Source organism: Lampris incognitus, chromosome 3 (assembly GCF_029633865.1).
Source record: "Lampris incognitus isolate fLamInc1 chromosome 3, fLamInc1.hap2, whole genome shotgun sequence".
In the NCBI taxonomy this organism is placed as follows: Eukaryota; Metazoa; Chordata; class Actinopteri; order Lampriformes; family Lampridae; genus Lampris; species Lampris incognitus.
In genome coordinates this window covers 25,956,731-25,975,802 of record NC_079213.1, presented here as the reverse complement: position 1 = coordinate 25,975,802, position 19,072 = coordinate 25,956,731, and the positions used below count along the sequence as shown (strand labels likewise).

The window sequence follows — 19,072 nt, the reverse complement described above, 5'->3', positions numbered from 1 at the left end:
TGTTGTCAGCGGACCCTGTCGCTTTGGTTTGTTGTAAAGTCAACGATAATCCGATGCGATTGCATCACTGGATGATAGCCGCCCAGCCTTTGCAGCAATACGGGGAGGACTCTGCTGCTGCTAGCTAACTTAGCCAGCCCGCCTAGCTGATGCTGATGACTGGTGACTGGCTCTTTCTCTACAGTGATTTGCAGGTAGGTGGCTAGGTAGCAAGCGTGCATGCAAGGTAAATGTCTTGATATGACAGACTGCATGACATTTGTTTGTTTGTGTGTGTGTGTGTGCGCGCGTGTGTGTGTGTGCGTGTGTGTGTGTGTAAAGTGGATGTCTCCATGTCTGTCTGGTTACCCATCGACTAGTCAGTTTACCTGGTTTGTGCTCCACCTTAGAGGGCGGTACCATGGCTGCTAAGGTGAAGTGGGTGACAGATATTGAGAAATCTGTGCTCATCAACAACTTTGAGAAGAGAGGATGGACTCAAGTCACAGACAGCGATGACTGGAACTTCTACTGGTAGGCTGGACATCCAGATTCTCACCTGCAGCATCTGCACCAGTCTACACAAACACTCCTGTATGTAACAGCTGCTCTAGGGGGATGGGTGATGAAGTTTGTTGTGGTAGCCTTTGTCAAAAAATAAGGAAATTCCTAGACCCCCCCCATATCTTTTAGTATGTGACCATTACATTTCAGTGATGATATAGGTTCCCAACTCTTTGCGTTACCGCTCATGATCACCCTAATGGGGATTCTTTTGTACTATTTGCAGGATGAGCATTCAGACCATCAGAAATGTGTTCAGTGTGGACACTGGCTACCGGTTGTCAGATGAGCAGATGGTAAACCACTTTCCCAATCATTACGAGCTGACACGGAAAGACCTAATGATCAAGAACATCAAACGTTACCGCAAGGAGCTGGAGAAGGAGGGCAGCCCACTGGCAGAGAAGGATGAGAACGGGAAATACATTTATCTAGGTTGGACGTGTTCGGGGAAAGGGGTGACTGAAGATATGCATGTTTGCCCGGAGACAGTTTTTACTTTTATGCTTATGAAAGTGCTCTTTCCCTCCCTCTCTCTTTTCTGTTCTCTCTCACTGACTTGCACATGACATGCAAATACACACACACTGGTGACACTGCAAGATATCTCATATCTCATTTGCTGTTCTATGTGTTGTGTAGATTTTGTCCCTGTGACATTCATGTTGCCGGCGGATTATAATCTTTTTGTGGAGGAGTTCCGCAAGAGTCCGTCCAGCACTTGGATCATGAAGCCGTGTGGGAAGGCCCAGGGCAAAGGCATCTTTCTCATCAACAAACTGTCCCAGATCAAAAAGTGGTCCAGAGACAGCCGCACCTCCACGTGAGTTATCACTTTGATGATCTTAAACATAATGCATTGTCATTATTATTATTATTATTATTATTATTATCAGATTTGCAAGCTCTCTTTCTCTGTCTTTTGATTTGCACACTCTGACATATATACACACACGTGCACACACACACACACACACACACACACACACACATACAGACAAACCTCACTACTGCTTGCCCAGGTAAGCACCTCCCTGTCATTGGCTACCGGAGGTGACTCTGCATAAATTTGCCTGATGTTGGATGATCTCACTATCCCCTTTTGGGGAAGCAAACAGACATTGATTTTGAAATAATATGCTCACCCTGTATGCTTAATCAATATTGACTTGAAAAGCAATATCCAAACACTGTTGGAAGAATCATCATACCTTTGATATGCAGGGATACATTTAGGCCAGAGTAATAACACTCACGGTTAAATTATGCAAAGGAGTTCTGACTAGAATTCCAGAAAATTTGTGTCACTCTAAGTTTTAACAAACAGGAATACAGGCATCCATGCAAACCACTCCCACCAAAACGTCAAAACCAGAGTGACTGATAATGATACATACAGCCATGCCAAGCTATAGGTACCAGCAAGAGTTAAAGGGAAGGTTTACAAGATGGTTGTGAGACCAGCTATGTTGTATAGTTTGGAGACAGTGGCACTGATGAAAAGACAGGAGGTGGAGCTGGAGGTGGCAGAGTTGAAGATGCTAAGATTTTCACTGGGAGTGACGAAGAAGGACAGGATTAGGAAGGGTTATATTAGAGGGACCGCTCAAGTTGGACGGTTTGGAGACAAAGCAAGAGAGGCAAGATTGAGATGGTTTGGACATGTGTGGAGGAGAGATGCTGGGTATACTGGGAGAAGGATGCTAAATATGGAGCTGCCAGGGAAGAGGAAAAGAGGAAGACCAAAGAGGAGGTTTATGGATGTGGTGAGGGAAGACATGCAGGTGGCTGGTGTGACAGGAAGATGCGGAAGACAGGAGGAAATGGAAACAGATGATCTGCTGTGGTGACCCTTAACGGAAGCAGCCAAAAGTAGTAGTAGTAGTAGCCATACCAAGCTATGCCAGCTTTCTGGGCAAATTAAATTCCAACTTCCTGGATCATTTAACAATGCAATACCCAGTGTTAAAGAGAACAAAATGAACGAGAATGACTGAGCCACAAATACCAGCCTTGTGTTGTTGGGTGGCCTGACCTCGTGCCTTTTTCCTCAAGGTTTGTAGCGGCCTCCAGTGGCAAGGAAGCCTACGTCATCTCCCTGTACATTGACAATCCACTGCTGATTGGAGGCAAGAAGTTTGACTTGCGTCTCTACGTTCTGGTGACCACGTATCGGCCTCTCAAATGCTACATGTAAGCTCTAATTATATGTGCAGGGATTTTTTTCCCCCTGACAATTACTATTTCACTAGCACCACCTGTTAGCACACAGCTAGTTGACAGTCATTCACAGCTATCATTAGAATGCAAAGAATCACATAATACACTTAATTTCTCTTAGATTTAAATCAACTAGAGAGAATTTGATGGTGTATTGAGGTTAATATTGAAGGTCTTATTAAGTTTAATATACTGTATTAAATAGAAACCATACGAGACTGTGTGGACCATATATCAATTCCTCATTTAAAACAAAATGTGCAAGATTTAAGATTATTGCCTAAATAACCATGGAAATGTGTTGCTATAGAAGAACCATCATATAAACTTTATCTGTCGGTGAGGTGATAATGATCCCTAATTGTACTTACGCTTGTTTACTGAGCAGTCACTGGATATATATATATATATATATATATATATATATATATATATATATATGTGTGTGTGTGTGTGTGTGTGTGTGTGTGTGTATATATATATACACACACACTGTATATATAGTATATATACTATATATATAGTATATACCTTTCTTTTTTTTTAATCAGCTCTATTCCTCTATTTCTCAGGTACAAGCTGGGCTTCTGTAGGTTCTGCACAGTGAAGTACACACCCAGCACCAGTGAGCTGGACAACATGTTTGTTCATCTCACCAACGTGGCCATCCAGAAACACGGAGTAAGTGTGTATTACGGATGTTGCAGCGAAGTGTGTTGTCCGCAAAGGGTATTCAGTGTAGCACGGTGGGGCGGCACGGTGGCCCAGCGGTTAGCACTGTTGCCTCACAGCAAGAAGGCGTTTGCATGTTCTCCGCGTGTCTGCGTGGGTTTCCTCCGGGTGCTCCGGTTTCCTCCCACCATCAAAAAGACATGCAAGTTAGGGTTAACACTCCTGCCTGTGCCCCTGAGCAAGGCATTGGAAAGAAGAACTGTAGTTGGTCCCCGGGTGCTGCAGCTGCCTACTGCTCCTATACAATAGGATGGGTTAAATGCAGAGAACACAGTCGTTGTAAGAGTACAATTCGTTGTGAGAATACAATGTCAAATAAAGTGGCTTTCACTATGATATTACATACTGGAGTACCTGCTAGTGAGCCAGGGTAGTAGTCTGTAGAGCGTGATGTGGGATATTAACTTTTACAAGGGTGAAGTTATTGAATACATGTTCCACTATGGAGATTCTTCTGTTAAATACATGAGAAGTTTTGAGACGTCCACTGTGTGTGTGTGTGTGTGTGTGTGTGTGTGTGTGTGTGTGTGTGTGTGTGTGTGTGTGTGTGTGTGTGTGTGTGTGTGTTTGTGTGGCGGGGGGGGGGCACTTCTAACAAAATGATTAATGACACAAAGTTGGTGGCACAGTGGTTAGATAGATAGATAGATAGATTATTTTTTAGCCCTGTCGCCTCACAGCAAGAAGGTCCTGGGTTTGAACCTCGGGGTCGTCCAACCTTGGGGGTCATCCCAGGTCGTCCTCTGTGTAGAGTTTGCATGTTCTCCCCGTGTCTGCAGTGGGTGTCCTCCGGGTGCTCCAGTTTCCTCCCACCATCAAAAAGACGTGCATGTTAGGGTTAATACTGGCTAATACTAACTAGTCTGTACTAGTCTGGGCCTCTGAGCAAGGCCATGGGAAAAGAACTGGAGTTGGTCTCCACGGCGGCTGCCCACTGCTCCTAGTTACACAGCTAGGATGGGCTAAATGCAGAGCATAATTTCCCCACAGGGCTTAATAAAGTATATCAAAATAAAAAAATGTTTAAAAAAACCCACATTGGTGATACATCTAGAAAGATGTTTTGTGCAGTATAAGTCACCGGTTTATAATATGAGAACAGGTCTGATGCCTGGACCTGTTTAAGATACTTTTCCGAAAGTTTAAGCTATTCACATTTCCCCTCTTGTGCCAACGAACAAGAACGAAACGATCATGTCGTTGTTTTTGGTTTGTTTGTCGCAGGATGACTACAACCACGTCCACGGGGGCAAGTGGACGGTCAGTAACCTCCGTTTGTACCTGGAGAGCACCAGAGGGAAGGAGGTCACCAGCAGACTGTTCGACCAGATCCACTGGATCGTGGTGCAGTCTCTGAAGGCTGTGGCTGTGAGTGAGACCCAAAGGAATCATTTCACTCTCTAAAATGAGACGTCCCATTCAAACTAAGTGACACTACTCACTAACTGGTTGGGAGCACAAAATTACCGCGAATTGAGATGCTTTTTAAAGAAAGGTTTGTTGGGCGTCTGGGTAGCATAGCGGTCTACTCCTTTGCTTACCAACACGGGGATCACCGCCTTGGTCGGGCGTCCCTACAGACACAATTGGCCGTGTCTGCGGGTGGGAAACCGGATGTGGGTATGTGTCCTGGTCACTGCACTAGCGCCTCCTCTGGTTGGTTGGTGCACCTGTTTGGGATGGGCGGGGAACTGGGGAGGAATCATCATCGTGATCCTCCCATGCGCTATGTCCCCCTGGCAAAACTCCTCACTGTCAGGTGAAAGGAAGCGGCTGGCAACTCCACATGTATCGGAGGAGGCATGTGGTAGTCTGCAGCCCTCCCCGGATTGGCAGAGGCATGGGAGCAGCGACTGGGATGACTTGGAACAGTGGGATAATTGGCCAAATTCAATTGGGGAGAAAAAGGGGGAGGGGAAAGCAAAAGATTGGTTTGGTTTGTTGGGGCGCCCAGGTAGCATAGCAGTCTATTCCGTTGCCTACCAACACGGGGGTCGGTGGTCCGAATCCCCGTGTTACCTCCAGCTTGGTCAGGCGTCTCTACAGACACAATTGGCCGTGTCTGCGGGTGGGAAGCCGAAGTGTAGGGTAATTGGCCAAGTACAATTGGGGAGAAAAAGGGGGGGGGGGGAGAGAGAATGTTTTGTTAACCTCATAATCAAGTTGTTAGTTGTCAATATAACACATTTATTTATTTATTCATTCATTTATTTATTTGGATTTTTCTCCCCAATTGTACCTGGCCAATTACCCCACTCTCTAAGCCACCCCAGTCGCTGCTCTACCCCTTCTGCTGATCCGGGGAGGGCTGCAGACTACCACATGCCTCCTCCAATACATGTGGAGTCACCAGCCACTTCTTTTCACCTGACAGTGAGGCGTTTCACCAGGGGGACGTAGTGCGTGGGAGGATCATGCTATTCCCTCCAGTTCCCCCTCCACCCCAAACAGACGCCTCGACTGACCAGAGGAGGTGTTAGTGCAGTGATCAGGACACATAGCCACATCCGGCTTCCCGCCTGCAGACACGGCCAATTGTGTCTGTAGGGACACCCGACCAAGCCGAAGGTAACATGGGGATTCGAACCGGTGATCCTCGTGTTGGTAGGCAATGGAATAGACTGCTATGCTACCCGGACGCCCCTTGATAACACATTTAAAGACAGGATCCTGCATATTTCAATGCTTAGTGATGACATCCGGGCACGGTTGTTTTCAGTGCATGTAGTGCTTTTTTTTTCACCGAACTTGTAAAGTGTATGTATGCACACGTTTGCCCTCGCACTCATACCATCTTGTAGTGTACTTGCACGCTTCCCATTTAACGCCTGTATTTTATAGCCAAAAAAAGTTACAACCCTGAGATTCAAAAGCAGCACCTTTGTACATCTCTACTTTCAGTGGTCTGATACTTCTAAATGGAGAGTTCTGAAACTACCGGCATGCACGTTCCTCTTTTCATTTGATCACTAAAGCAAACTCGGCTCCTTGCATACTTCCGTTTTCTGCTAAGTGACCCGATTCACTTCCTCCTTAAGGACACAGCACAAGCAACACATTGGGACAACATGCACTGGTTATAACGCAACACGCAATGATTTTCTCCCCTCCTTCCATCAACTTAGTGCAGCGTAGTCTGTCCATATTGCCAGTATATCCTCGCCATAAGGTCACCTTACATCTGCTTTTCTAATTCCCGATTTTCTCTCCCTCTCTCTTCTCTCCCTCCCCCACCCCCGACTCGCACTGTTTCTCACTATTTCTCTTTCACGCTCTCTCTCTCCGTATGTCAATCTTACTCTCTCTAGCCTGTGATGAACAATGACAAGCACTGCTTTGAGTGTTATGGCTATGACATCATCATTGACGACAAGCTCAAACCATGGCTTATCGAGGTAAGCATTATAAGTGGAACATATTTGCAATGCACAAACACATACACGTGCAAACACACACATGTACATTTTGACATTCCTTGCACAACGCTGTTGTCTGGCCTGGTTCCTGCCTGCTGAAAGCAGAGACGCTTTGCATGCCTGGGGAGTGAAAGCGATCCCATGTTCTTTTCCCTTGAGATTTAATATGAGTTTTAATGCCCTCGATGTTGACCTTTTTGTGTGTGTGTGTGTGTGTGTGTGTGTGTGTGTGTGCATGCTAATACAAGTGTGTGTGAAAGGAATGTCTGTTGTGCATTTTTTTTCCGGCCGACAAACACATCAGTTATTGAACAGCAACAACAATCCGACAGCCGTCGATAAGCCATCTGATGCTGTTTTGAATCTATGGAAGTGCATAAACAACATGGGATGCTACCTGGAACAGTTGCAAGAGCTACTTGTTGCAAAGACTCGCCAAGCTATCCAACCAAAAGACCGTCCTTGTCATATTAACGTCATGTTGTTATGTCCTTACCATTCCCGTGTTATATATTTACTTGTCATATTTTAAGTGGACTACTTTTTGTGCCTGTACAACTGGAAGCAGTTGCTGGGTTTCCAGGCTAGGCCAAAACTATTCCTGTTCAAAGACACAGATCTGATCTATTTTGGTCGACACAACGTGGAACGGAACAAATTGTGTGTCACACACTCAATCACATGTACCTACTGTTCAGGTACTCTTTACTGTTATAGAGTATCTCCAGGATGTTAAGGTCGCCTTTGTTCAGCGTTCCCTCAGCTTGTTCTTCTTCTGTGGCACAATTATGACACAAGTTATTTTCACTGGCGAGATTTCATGTATACCCAGGGGTGGAACAGCTTACATACCGGTGGCAAGCTGTGTGTAATGGACAAGAACAGCTGAGAAACAACAGCCTGAAAGTCTTCCGTGGGGTTAGCATCTTAACTCGGAAAAGAGCGTGTGTGTGTGTGTGTGCAATATGCATTTACATTCAAACTACAGTGGCTGTTCATGGCAAGTTGGCAGCGAGGTCCATTTCCTGCTTGATAAGAGGCTCCCCATAGGGACTGAAGGAAATTAACAGCGAGTTTATGCCTTCCCTTTGATTCTATAGCACAGCCCAGCTTATTCTGATCTGTGCACAAGTTTCCATGCTGGCTCTCGTGTACTTAATATCTAATCCTTGCACTAACCTCAGTCTCTAAGCTTGTGTGTGTGCAGGTTGGGCCGAAACCCCTGTCTATTGAAACTCATGTAGTCTTGTATGTATTTGTGTGCCTGTGTGATCCCAGGTCAATGCCTCTCCCTCACTAACCTCGAGCACAGCCAACGACCGGATCCTTAAGTATAACCTCATAAACGACACCCTCAATATCGTCACGCCCAACGGGGACATCCCCGACTGCCGTTGGAACCGCAGCCCACCCCGAGAAGCCCTGGGCAATTACCAAGTCTTGTGAGTGGCACCCCCCCCCCCCTTCAGTCACAGCCAGAGAGCCCCGACAGCTTCCAGTAGAGTTTAACACGGGGGGGCTAAAGATATCAACTAGTAGTAAAACGTTTCTGCTTATGCTAGCCGTCTCCAGTTACGACCTTATTCTGGTCCGTCATGTCACATCTCATCTCCCTTCGATAGCTCAGTTGGTAGAGCGGAGGACTGTAGCGGTGGAATCAGATATCCTTAGGTCGCTGGTTCGAATCCGGCTTGAAGGAGTGGTATTTTGGAATCATGCTGACCTTAGCATATTGTAAATTAGGGTAGAAATTCACGTATACCTCTGGGTCCGAGTGCCCCCAACCATGTTGATAGCGGTGTTTATGCAGGTCACACAGTGTGGATTCACACTGGTATGCCAGTTAGTGAAGTCAGCCATGAAAACCTGCTCACATATCACCTTCTGTGCGGTAGTGTTCGACTCCTTCAGTAGCTCAGTTTGTATAGTAGAGTGCTTTTCGACTGAGCGTAACAGTAATGTGCTTTAGGGTAAAATCATTTGTGGCGCTGCAGGGGAAAAGCAAAGTTGTACCGTTAGCTTTGACTCACATCTCCATATAACAGGTTTGCATTCCCAAACATTCATTATCATTCTTCCTCTTTCCTACCGTCATGATCCTAAAGCAGCACAGGGGAGCTTTTTTTTGCTTTAACGCGTCATCATTACATTTTAGTCACACAGCGTGATGACCATGGGAGAATGACACAACCGCTTTTTCTTCATCTCTGGCTCCGCTTGGCATGTTAGCAAGGGCCATCATGTTTTCTCACTTTAAACTGGATTTAATAAGTGTATTGAAATACACGGTAACTCGCACATTTTGCTGACTGTCTGCTGTAAATACAGTATATGTGTGCTATCAGTGCATATTCTCAAAATCAGTTCCTTCGAGCCGGATTCGAACCAGCGACCTAAGGATATCTGTTTTTCTCCACTACAGTCCTCCGCTCTACCAACTGAGCTATCGAAGGGGTGTGTTTGCCCGCACGAACACATAGAGTACAAAGTACACACCAGGGCACTCTGTCGACACTTGGTGCTCAAAACACAATAGCTAAGGGTTAATTATTGTGCAAAACACTGTTTACATGGGAAATCCGTGAAAGCAAACTGTGGGAATAACAAATTCCTTTGTAGGCTTTTTTTGCCCTTTATCCCCCCCACCCTACCCCGACTAGCCCTCCTCTGCCTGTCCCCTCTTCTCTGCCACTTCCTCACATATACATCTCCTTCGTTCCTTTTCTGTCTCTGATTCCCTTCTGCTTTTCATATCTCAGGTACGACGAGGAGCAGGCGCTGAGCGAAAACGCGGAGCGTGACCTGCGGAGCCGCTCGGGTCAGTCTCTGGGGTCAAAGGGCGGCAAGGGGGGTGCAGCCCTTCGCCCAGTTGCCGCCACATGGAAGTGAGATCACAGCCACTGACTCATTAGGACTTCCCTGTACATCGTTTAGAGGGTGCGGTCAGGTGCGGGGGGGACAAAAAACAAAACAAAACAGGAACCATTCAGAAATGTTTTATTTCTCCTACAGAGGACCATTTCCTCTTTCTGCATCTCGTTGACGGTCGCACAAGGAACCAGAGCCCAGCAGAAGATCAGAACGTGTGATGTCATGGAGCACCTGCTGCTGGGAGCTCGAAAAAGCAACAACGCTTTGGGTGTCTGAGCGAGATGGAGCGTGTGACCAGACTTTGTGGGTGTGTGAAAGGGTTAACGGGATAAATTACTTTGGCGGCGTTAAGGTTTGGCAAGAACGTTTTGCAGTGAGTTGATCTATGCATGAACACAGTGTACTGACGCTTAAACTTGACATAGCAGGTAGCTGCTAAATATAGAGCAGCCTTTGTGAGACAAGTAGCTGTAGGAGATTAATATAGACCGAATAATACCGCAAGAGAGAAAAGGGGGTCAAAGCAAAAGGAAATGTAGACGATGTGGAAAATATAATTTAAAGTCAGTTCAGTAGGTCAGTATAGAGGGATAATACAACATGTACATAGACCACAAAATACAATTTAGTAATCTTTTATACATTAATTATACAGTATGCATATGTTGGGGCATTTTTCAGTCAGGTTGATTGTATTCAGAGCTGAACATCTCTGCACCTTTGTAGTTTCTGTGGCTAACTGTTTGATTCATGCATTTTGGGGTAAAACTCTTACAACCCACGCGCAGCATCTTTCAAGCCTTTCTTGATAAAATTAACGTGCATATTAGTGTATTTCATGTCATTTATAAGTGATTGTCGGTGATCATGTATGTCTTTTTGGGACACTGGTTAAGTATTAATGCTTTTAGCATTTTATATTTGTGACTCTAGATATGATTAGTGTATAATCCAGTGATTTTTTGTTTGTTTGTTTCTGAACAGCCAAAAAACGCCTCAGCATAGATCACATATTTTATGTGATTGTTTTGTTTGTTTGTTTGTTTTTCTTTTTCATCTTGATTTGCAGTATTGCACAAAGTGAGAACCATGTATGAATCATGTGTTACAACTGTCAAGTTACTGAAGCTCGCAGTCAAGTTAAAACCCCTCTGGGGAAGTTTTTCAGATTCATAACGTTTGCAATTGAAACCGCCGAAATAATGGATTCATTTTATTCTTTACTTTCGCTTTGTTGCTAAAGGGCGTCCGGGTAGCGTAGCGGTCTATCCCGTTGCCTACCAACACGGGGATCATCGGTTCGAATCCCCGTGTTACCTCCGGCTAGGTCGGGTGTCCCTACAGACACAATTGGGCGTGTCTGCGGGTGGAACGCCGGATGTGGGTATGTGTCCTGATCGCTGCACTAGCGCCTCCTTTGGTGGATCCCGGCGCCTATTCGGAGGGAGTGGGGAGAATAGCGTGATCCTCCCACGTGCCACGTCCCCCTGGCGAAACTCCTCACTGTCAGGTGAAAAGAAGCGGCTGGTGACTCCACATGTATTGGAGGAGGCGTGTGGTAGTCTGCAGCCCTCCCCGGATCGGCAGAGGGCGTGGAGCAGTGACCGGGACGGCTCGGAAGATTGGGGTATTTGGCCGGAGACAATTGGGGAGAAAAAAAAAGGGGGGGGGGGGTCTCTAAAGCTGATGCAATAAACCTAATCCGTCTGAATCTTGGGTTAATTGGCGGTCAAACTTTCAAAAGGCAAGTGACTTTGAGTCCTGTGTTAATGGACTCTGTTACCAGGACAACCACTACATGGCTACATTCCACGGTCCTAATGTCCCGATTGTATGACCTTGATGGCTTGAACAAACGCCAGCGCCCTTCACTGCCCCCACCCCCACCCCACCCCCACTCGAGTGTATGTATGTAAGATAATCATCTCTTGGTCACAATAGTAATCAAGGGAAATTTCTCCCTTGTTTTCTTTTTGGACCTGGAACTGATTAACACACACACACATGCCTATTACCGACAGTCTCGCTGGCCATTTCAGTCAATATAATCTTTTGGGGAAAACCGGTTTCAATGACAATTGTGCTGTAATTTCACATAACACCATTCTCAGATTTAAGGACTGCTTGAACTGATGCAACCTAGCTAAACCAGGCCACAGTGTGTACATTATGGGAGAAATTAATTGTAACCAAGGTCTAGTCATTTTCGGGGCAGCGAGCCATTGCCTATACTTGTGCTAGAGACCAAGTTAACAGAGCTGAAATGCATTATGAGGTGCAGCCACCCCACTTTTAATGAGTGAACGAGTGACCCTCAATACTGTGCCAACTGTTTCCATCGCTGGCTTTCTGCAATGTGGTTACATATACAATAGACTATAGGGGCTGGATAAGGGTTAGGATTATTACCACATATTGCTACGTATTGCACATATTGCAGTAATGAGGTCCCGACTGTTTTGGTGTCCATTTATGTATTCCTTCCGATGAACTACCTTTAGACTATTGGTGCTGCCTTATACAGATGAATATTGTTTAAATGACGCCAACAAACTCTCGTAGAAGACAAAAGGATCTTGTTTTAACTTGTTTTAGCCTGATTTATTGTTTTGCTCACAAGATGAATAAATTTCTGTACAGAATCCTGTGAGATTTCATGGGTCAGTTTCAACACATACGGAGGTCCCTTTTGAAAGACCTTTTTCTAAATTGTGAACAATTCCTGGTGCCTCTTAAACCAATCTGCATGTGATGAATCAAAAACAGCTTGGGGATATTGTTTTTCAACATGTGCATTATGCAGCTGTGCACCATATAAAAGAAATACGAGACCCATTTTCTCTCTCTCTCGCCCTCTCTCTCTGATTCTGATTCTCTCTCCCTCACACAAAGAAGCTGAAATTTGTGCTTGTTCAACATGACATTGTTGGAAACGTTCATGCATGGGTAAAGACACGCTTCTGACTGACACATATCCTCTTTTTAACTGCTGTATACATGTCTTATGAGTTCGCAATTAAACATATGCTTCCATAACAGCGTTTTTCAGTTTTTTGTGTGAGCCCATGAGACCGTCCGTTTACATTTTCGACTCCACGTCCCTGTTTCAGAAAGCGGCTGTAGTGAAAACTCAAGAGGTTAGCTGATTCAGAGTTGAAGGAAACTCTGGATTTGTGGTTTCACAAAGCCAGTTCAGCTTGACTCCGAGTCAGTTACTATGTCAACATACTCCATGAAGCTAACTTGCACGCTGGTAGGTTTATTTTCTTCAACTAACCCTGAGTTTCTCCTCTTATCTGTTTGAGCATTACCATCTTTCTGCACAATCGATCATTTATCTGGGCAATATTCTCAGCCCTCATACTATTCATATGACACATCGTGGACGTGCTCTCAGTTCAGTACAAAGTCATTGTGTTAAACTTTGTTTTTTGCCAACGTGAATTTCCTATATGACATCGGTGATGCTGAGCATATTTCCAAGGCGACCGTCTGCCGGACTGTCAGAAATGTGACTCTTGCACTGAAAAGTTTACTGTACACTTTTGTGGCGCTCCCAAGTCACAAATCTACAAGACTCATCAAAGAAGAATTCCACAGAATTGCAGGTACCAGTCTACGCAATAATGTTATTTAGTATGAAGCTTTGAGAGTTGAAGCACTAATCAGTTAATTTGATATATTTTAGGGTTTCCAGGTGTGATTGGCTGCAGAGAGGACACATATTCCTATCACAGCTCCTTCAGTAAATGGAGATTATGTGAATAGGAAGTCTTTCCACAGCATTAACGTGCAGGTAGGCCTAAATAGTAGCCTTTAGCATTCCAAATGAAAGATACTTCACAATACAGCTACTGCAGCTAATTACTGTTCTGCACAGTGAATATCCTATGTGATGCAGCCCACATCATCAGCAAAGTGACCTGGGTCAGTGCATGACTTGCAGATTTTTCGTGAGTGTACACTGCATGCTAGATTTTGCTGTGGTGAGTTTATATTACATAGCTTTATCCTATTATAATCAATATTTTGTTTCCTTCTATTTCAACTGAAAATTTAAACTGTATCCTTGTATTACCATAGGAGAGTTTGATGGTGACAGAGGGCACCGCTGCCAGCCCTATTTGCTGACCCCTTACCCTGATCCTGAGCCCGGCCCACAGTAATATTATAACTTGGCACACTGCAGGACACGAGCCAGGGTAGAGATGACCATTGGGACGCTCAAGGCCTGGTTCCAGTGCCTTTGTAGGCTCAGGGTCAGCCCAGAAAGGGCATGTGACATTATTGTGGCATGTGTGAGTCTCCACAAAATTGCCACAACTAGAGGAGAACAATGTCCAGCTCAACCAGTGAACGATCCTGATAATGAACCCTGTTGACACACAAGATGGAAGAGCAATCAGAGACACAATAGGCTACCATCTCTGCTCTGTTGCTCTCCCTGAGGTTTCTTCCTATTTTTTTCTCCCTGTTAAAGGGCTTTTTTTTTTTTAGGGAGTTGTTCCTTATCCAATGTGAGGGTCTAAGGACACGATGTTGTATTTCTGTAAAGCTCCCTGAGGCAAATTTGTAATTTGTGATATTGCGCTATACAAATAAAATTGACGACCATAATTTCTGATTCACCCATCAGATCACCCGTGTCAAAGACAATGCCCTTTTTATGACGACTTCTTTATTTCATGCAAGTACAAATGCAGTATAGTAGTTAATATTTTTTATATTGTTCAAACAAGTAAAATCATCCACCTGCGGGCAACTCACCCACCTTTAACTTGATGTTCCAGCAGTTGTATTTCTATTTTTGTCTTTCGCATCTGCAGCGTTATATGGTCCATTTCTAAATTGGATTTTTCAATTTGTTTCTCTAAGTACAGAATAGACTAGAATACACGTTATTTGTCATTTGTACATACATACAATGAAATTCATTCTCTGCATTTAACCTATCCTAGCTGTGTAGCCAGGAGCGGTGGGCAGCCGTCGTGCAGTGCCCGGGGAATGGTTTGCCCTCGATTTACCCTTTCCGGGTACTGACAGCTGGGTAGACTGTGCCCGGGGGTTTGAATTCAAGTTCAAGTTCAAGTTCAAGTACTTTATTTGTCACATGCACAGAAATACAAAGTAAAACATGCAGTGAAATGAAGGTTCAGAGTAACCTTCTCCTAGCCTTTGCCTAAAGAGGCATCAACCCACAAGGCAGCAGGTGGATTTGAAATCAGAGTTCCCTTCTCCTATCCCAATGTGTTGGCTGGACTGGGCACCATGGGAAGTACCATACAGGCATGCAGGAGGACCAGATCTATCAGTAGGGACGTCATCCATAGCTGAAGGGCCCTTGCTGAGGTAAGGGGCTACCCCTCTACAGCCTGCGGTTGCAGTTTAGTGTCTTACCCAGGACGATACACCTTGTACATCTATTTCACAGGGAGCCATAGGAACACACACACACACACAAAAGACATTGAATTTCACTGTGCCAGGGCAACCTAGTTTCATTGTAAGTCATGGGCCAATGCTGGAGAACATTTTAATGAGGTAAGTTGTGCTTTGGAGGTGGATGGACTCATCTTCCTCATTGTAATTTCCAGCATTGCTCTGTTGGAGAAAAAGAAAGTACAAGTTCCATTATGGTGCAACACTATCATCAACTGTTAGATGTTATTTTTAAGGTGTAATCCTCAATAGGCCTCTCTGTATCTTCCCTCTCTGTAGCAGCTGACATTGTGTCTTCATCATCCTCATGTAATGAAAATTAACAATTTTTGTGTTCTACTCTAACCCATTATGAAACATCTGTGGAGTATTAAGAGTACTTACAACTACATGGAGGTCTGTTATGGCAGAAGGCTCCAGACAGATTACACCATCAGTAAGTGGTAGATGATGAAGAAGATTAGACAGTTGAATTATAACTTTACCCAGAAAAGTGCCCGGCCTAATTTGAATTTTGTTTTTACAACAGTGTGCAGGCCACAGCACAATTTGTCAAATATATAACTCTGAGTCATCTTAAAATAGATTATGATACCAAAAGGATAACTAAGAATCTGAAAAAGAAACAGCAGTCAATTACAAAGAATTGTATCGCTGCAAGAAAATCAGTGTGCCAAGTTGTGCCGAAGATGGATGGGTGGGCGTCAATGAGTTAACACTGGCAAAAAGGATGAATGTACATATAATATTAATTTGAATATCTAACCTCTTATGTAGGACCTTGTGTCCTGGAGGGGGGTGGGGGGCGTCAGATGAGCTTCCTCTAGAGATGCCTTCAGCAATAGGTCACCCACTGTTTTGACAGAGGGTCATGTCTCCAGCTTCTTTGAGTGGTGATGGAGGTGGTGGAACCCCACCTGTTTTTCGGGCCTCATAGCCTTTTTTCTATTAGCTACAATGGGGGTCAAATTTGAACATATCCAGTAAGCACAAATTTGGAGACTTGCATGTATAAAGGCATTTATTTAGGTTTTGCTTTCAAATAGATAATATTAAATACTGGCAGTGTTGGGGTGGCTGGAATTTTTTCCCCCTTTTTTGCTTGGAAAATTTCAGTAACTACTTAAAGATATCAGATTTGGACAACTTTATTTATCCCAAGAGGGGCAATTCAGTTGTATCACATGTTGAATGTAGCCCCTGAATCCTGTTTAATTAGGTAGGGCAGGCTAAACAACATCACAATTGCTTGTAATGAAATTGTACCTTACCTGTTTGAACTATATTTTTATGTTATGCCAAATACATTTTGTGCCTGTGGGGCTGCGCCTGCATAAATATTATTCGCACACACACACACACACACACACACAGAGTATAAATGATGAATAAGTGGAACACTCAAATAAAACGTTTTTTGTTTTTTTTCCAATTAATATTGACCCGTTGACTCGGTCATCAATTTTCTGCCACGCCAGCTCACGCTCTTTTGCTGCTGCTCCTGTATTGCTGCTTTCCCCCCTAAAACATATAATGGTATTCTGCATAGGCATCCATTAATATTCGTAACTCTAGCGGCGTGAAGTAGGGCGACGTTTTTCCTCGCCGGTTGCCATGGTGAATCGTTGTATCGGAGCGCCACTGATGATGTCTTTTTATAGTCGTCACTCACACAGAGAACATACTCGATTGATTCGACTGAACTAACTCAGATCAGCTGTTCTGAAACCGACAAGTCAAAGAGAGTTTGGCAGCTCAGAGTTGAGGTTTAAACTCGCCAGTTTGTACAACCTGCTTTCTGAAACAGTCCCCGGACCACCCCGTGTGTGTGTGTGTGTGTGTGTGTGTGTGTGTGTGTGTGTGTGTGTGTGCGTGCGCGAGTACAAACAGCGGGGTGCCTTTGGGCATGGTTAATTAACCACCGGCCCCAGTAAAGGTTTTGAGGGATGTGACGTCACACCTGGGCGCCTCTCCCTTGTCAGTCGGTCGATGGTGCTGCGGAGTTGAAGGAGGAGGGGGAGGAACAGCCAAAAAAAAAAAAGAGAAAAAAAAACCCGGGGAAAGATCAGAAAGTTAGCAGTATTAAGACAAGTAACGCCCCGACTAAATATCGACTCCCGGGAGGACCTCGTTTTGACGCTTTTCAGGTAAAGTTACCATGAGTTGTGTTTCAAGTTTACGTTTCGGCGTCGCTTTCGGGCTCGGAGACGTCGCCGTTTCCCACCGGTAGTTTAGAACAGCACGTTCAGACGAGCTCACTTATTAGCACAGTGGTGGATTTTTGCTAACTTTAGTCACTTCGGACGACTTTTCTTATAAGTAAGGCCGTTATCTCCGTTCACCCGTTTCTTTGTGTTTTTTTAAATAAAGCAGTTATTCGTTTTCAGTTAGGAGCGTTTCACTAACTTGAGCAACCGGCACACACCGGCGGAGAAGGGGAGTTAATAGTCGGGCGACTTAGCACGCGCTGTGAAGTCAGGGTTGTCGGGGTGCCGGTGACATTTTACCATGGGACAGCTTTGGTTGTCATTGGTTACGAAGTTTATTTAGATTTAACAAACTAGTTTCTTCCTTCCAGTTGCTGTGCTGTTCGAGCCTTCGGTGAGTGTTCCTTTCCCCTCGGCTGACGAAGGGCGGGGCAGGTTTCGTAAGTAAAGATAACCTCCTGGTCGATGTCATCGTTGGTGATATGGGAACAAGAGCAATTTTTGGGTATACATTTCGTTTGCTTAGGTCTTTTTGCCCCCCCCCCCCCCCGTTGTAGGGTTACTCGTGCATTTTGTGAGGTTTGATTTGCGCAGTGCTCGGTAGATGCCAGCTTCATTCTTGGCTCCCACGCTGCTCCTATACGTTCCCTATGGGTGGCAGTCTAGAGGAATCCTTCCTTGTACGTAGGATCGTGACTGATGTACGTGTAAAGGCATCTCTGGGTGTCTTAACACGTTTAATATTGCATTTCTGGTATTTCTTCATGGAATGGGCTAGAAAGTAGGGAGGTTGGACAGCTGTGTGAAAGTGACGGACGTTGTTAGTCATCGGCTAGGAATACTCATGATCATAAAATGCCCCTTGAATCAGTGGAAGATTAAAGTAATTGAGTTGATAGGGGTTTATAGACGGGCCTAGTTACCGTGGGGGCTAGGGGCTTACAAGTGCTCTGTGAGTTACAATATACAAATAAAGCACAAGTTAAAGTTCTGTGAATTGTCTCTTGGCTGTGAATTGTCTCTTGGGTTGTTTATTGTCTATGGGACTATGTGTACTCAGCTGATTGCCCTCTCAGGACATTGCTAAACATAGAGCGGCCATCCCAATTTCACTTTGGTTGAAAGAACTGCTTTCACTTCAGACGGGAGCTTTACTGGTCTTTACTTTATCTTTTCAACTGTCTGCAGTCATTTATGTTTGGCATTATTTCGTAGCCTACTGTCGTTATTTTGTGAGTATGAGTAACTACCTTTCTTGTCTAGAGCCAAAATCAACAGAACAAAGAGTGACTCTGCTCTGAGATCGGACAAAGTGAAGCAAAATTGGGGGCTGTTGTATAGACAGCTAATAAACAGCTGTGTTCTGCACTCACGCATTGTTTTAGCATTTACACTCAAATGAACTTGGAAATATGCACCTATATCCCCCCCCAAAAAAAATCCCCCTGGGTATCTTAATAGTGTCCACTAAGTTTGTTGTCAATAAAGTAGTTCCAGGAAGTCTTCACTTCTGATGTCACATAGTTCATTCTTGCATCTCTGCTGGTTTCTATTTTTGTGACTGACCTGCTCATCTTGTACTACTCATCTTTACTTTTATATAGATTACAGTGCTGAAGGTCACAAGAGTTGACATGTGGATAC

General features: G+C 44.6%; 2 protein-coding genes and 2 non-coding genes across 7 annotated transcripts in view; 3 read left to right on the top strand and 1 right to left on the bottom strand.

Annotated features, from left to right (window-relative positions):
* Positions 1-400: 400 nt before the first annotated feature.
* On the top strand, positions 401-9,800 carry ttll1 (tubulin tyrosine ligase-like family, member 1). The gene is made up of 9 exons (XM_056277839.1): positions 401-513; positions 770-978; positions 1,186-1,366; positions 2,599-2,736; positions 3,336-3,444; positions 4,720-4,863; positions 6,804-6,890; positions 8,190-8,353; positions 9,671-9,800. Exons 1-9 carry the CDS (start codon positions 401-403, stop codon positions 9,798-9,800), a joined length of 1,275 nt encoding a protein of 424 aa, XP_056133814.1.
* On the top strand, positions 8,524-8,610 carry trnay-gua (transfer RNA tyrosine (anticodon GUA)). Its single transcript is given in 2 exon segments — positions 8,524-8,560; positions 8,575-8,610. It is a non-coding gene; the product is annotated as a tRNA-Tyr (tRNA).
* Positions 9,277-9,364, bottom strand: trnay-gua (transfer RNA tyrosine (anticodon GUA)). The gene is given in 2 exon segments: positions 9,277-9,312; positions 9,328-9,364. It is a non-coding gene; the product is annotated as a tRNA-Tyr (tRNA).
* A 7,406-nt stretch (positions 9,801-17,206) lies between the features above and the next one.
* Positions 17,207-19,072, top strand: part of pacsin2 (protein kinase C and casein kinase substrate in neurons 2) — a 30,102-nt gene continuing 28,236 nt past the window's right edge. The window contains exons 1-2 of one of the 4 annotated variants that reach the window (XM_056277660.1): positions 17,207-17,368; positions 17,800-17,822. The gene's annotated coding sequence lies outside the window, so the exon portion shown is untranslated. Of the gene's footprint in view, positions 17,369-17,799; positions 17,869-19,072 lie in introns of all 4 variants that reach the window. The other 3 variants (XM_056277661.1, XM_056277659.1, XM_056277663.1) reach the window with 3 other exon arrangements.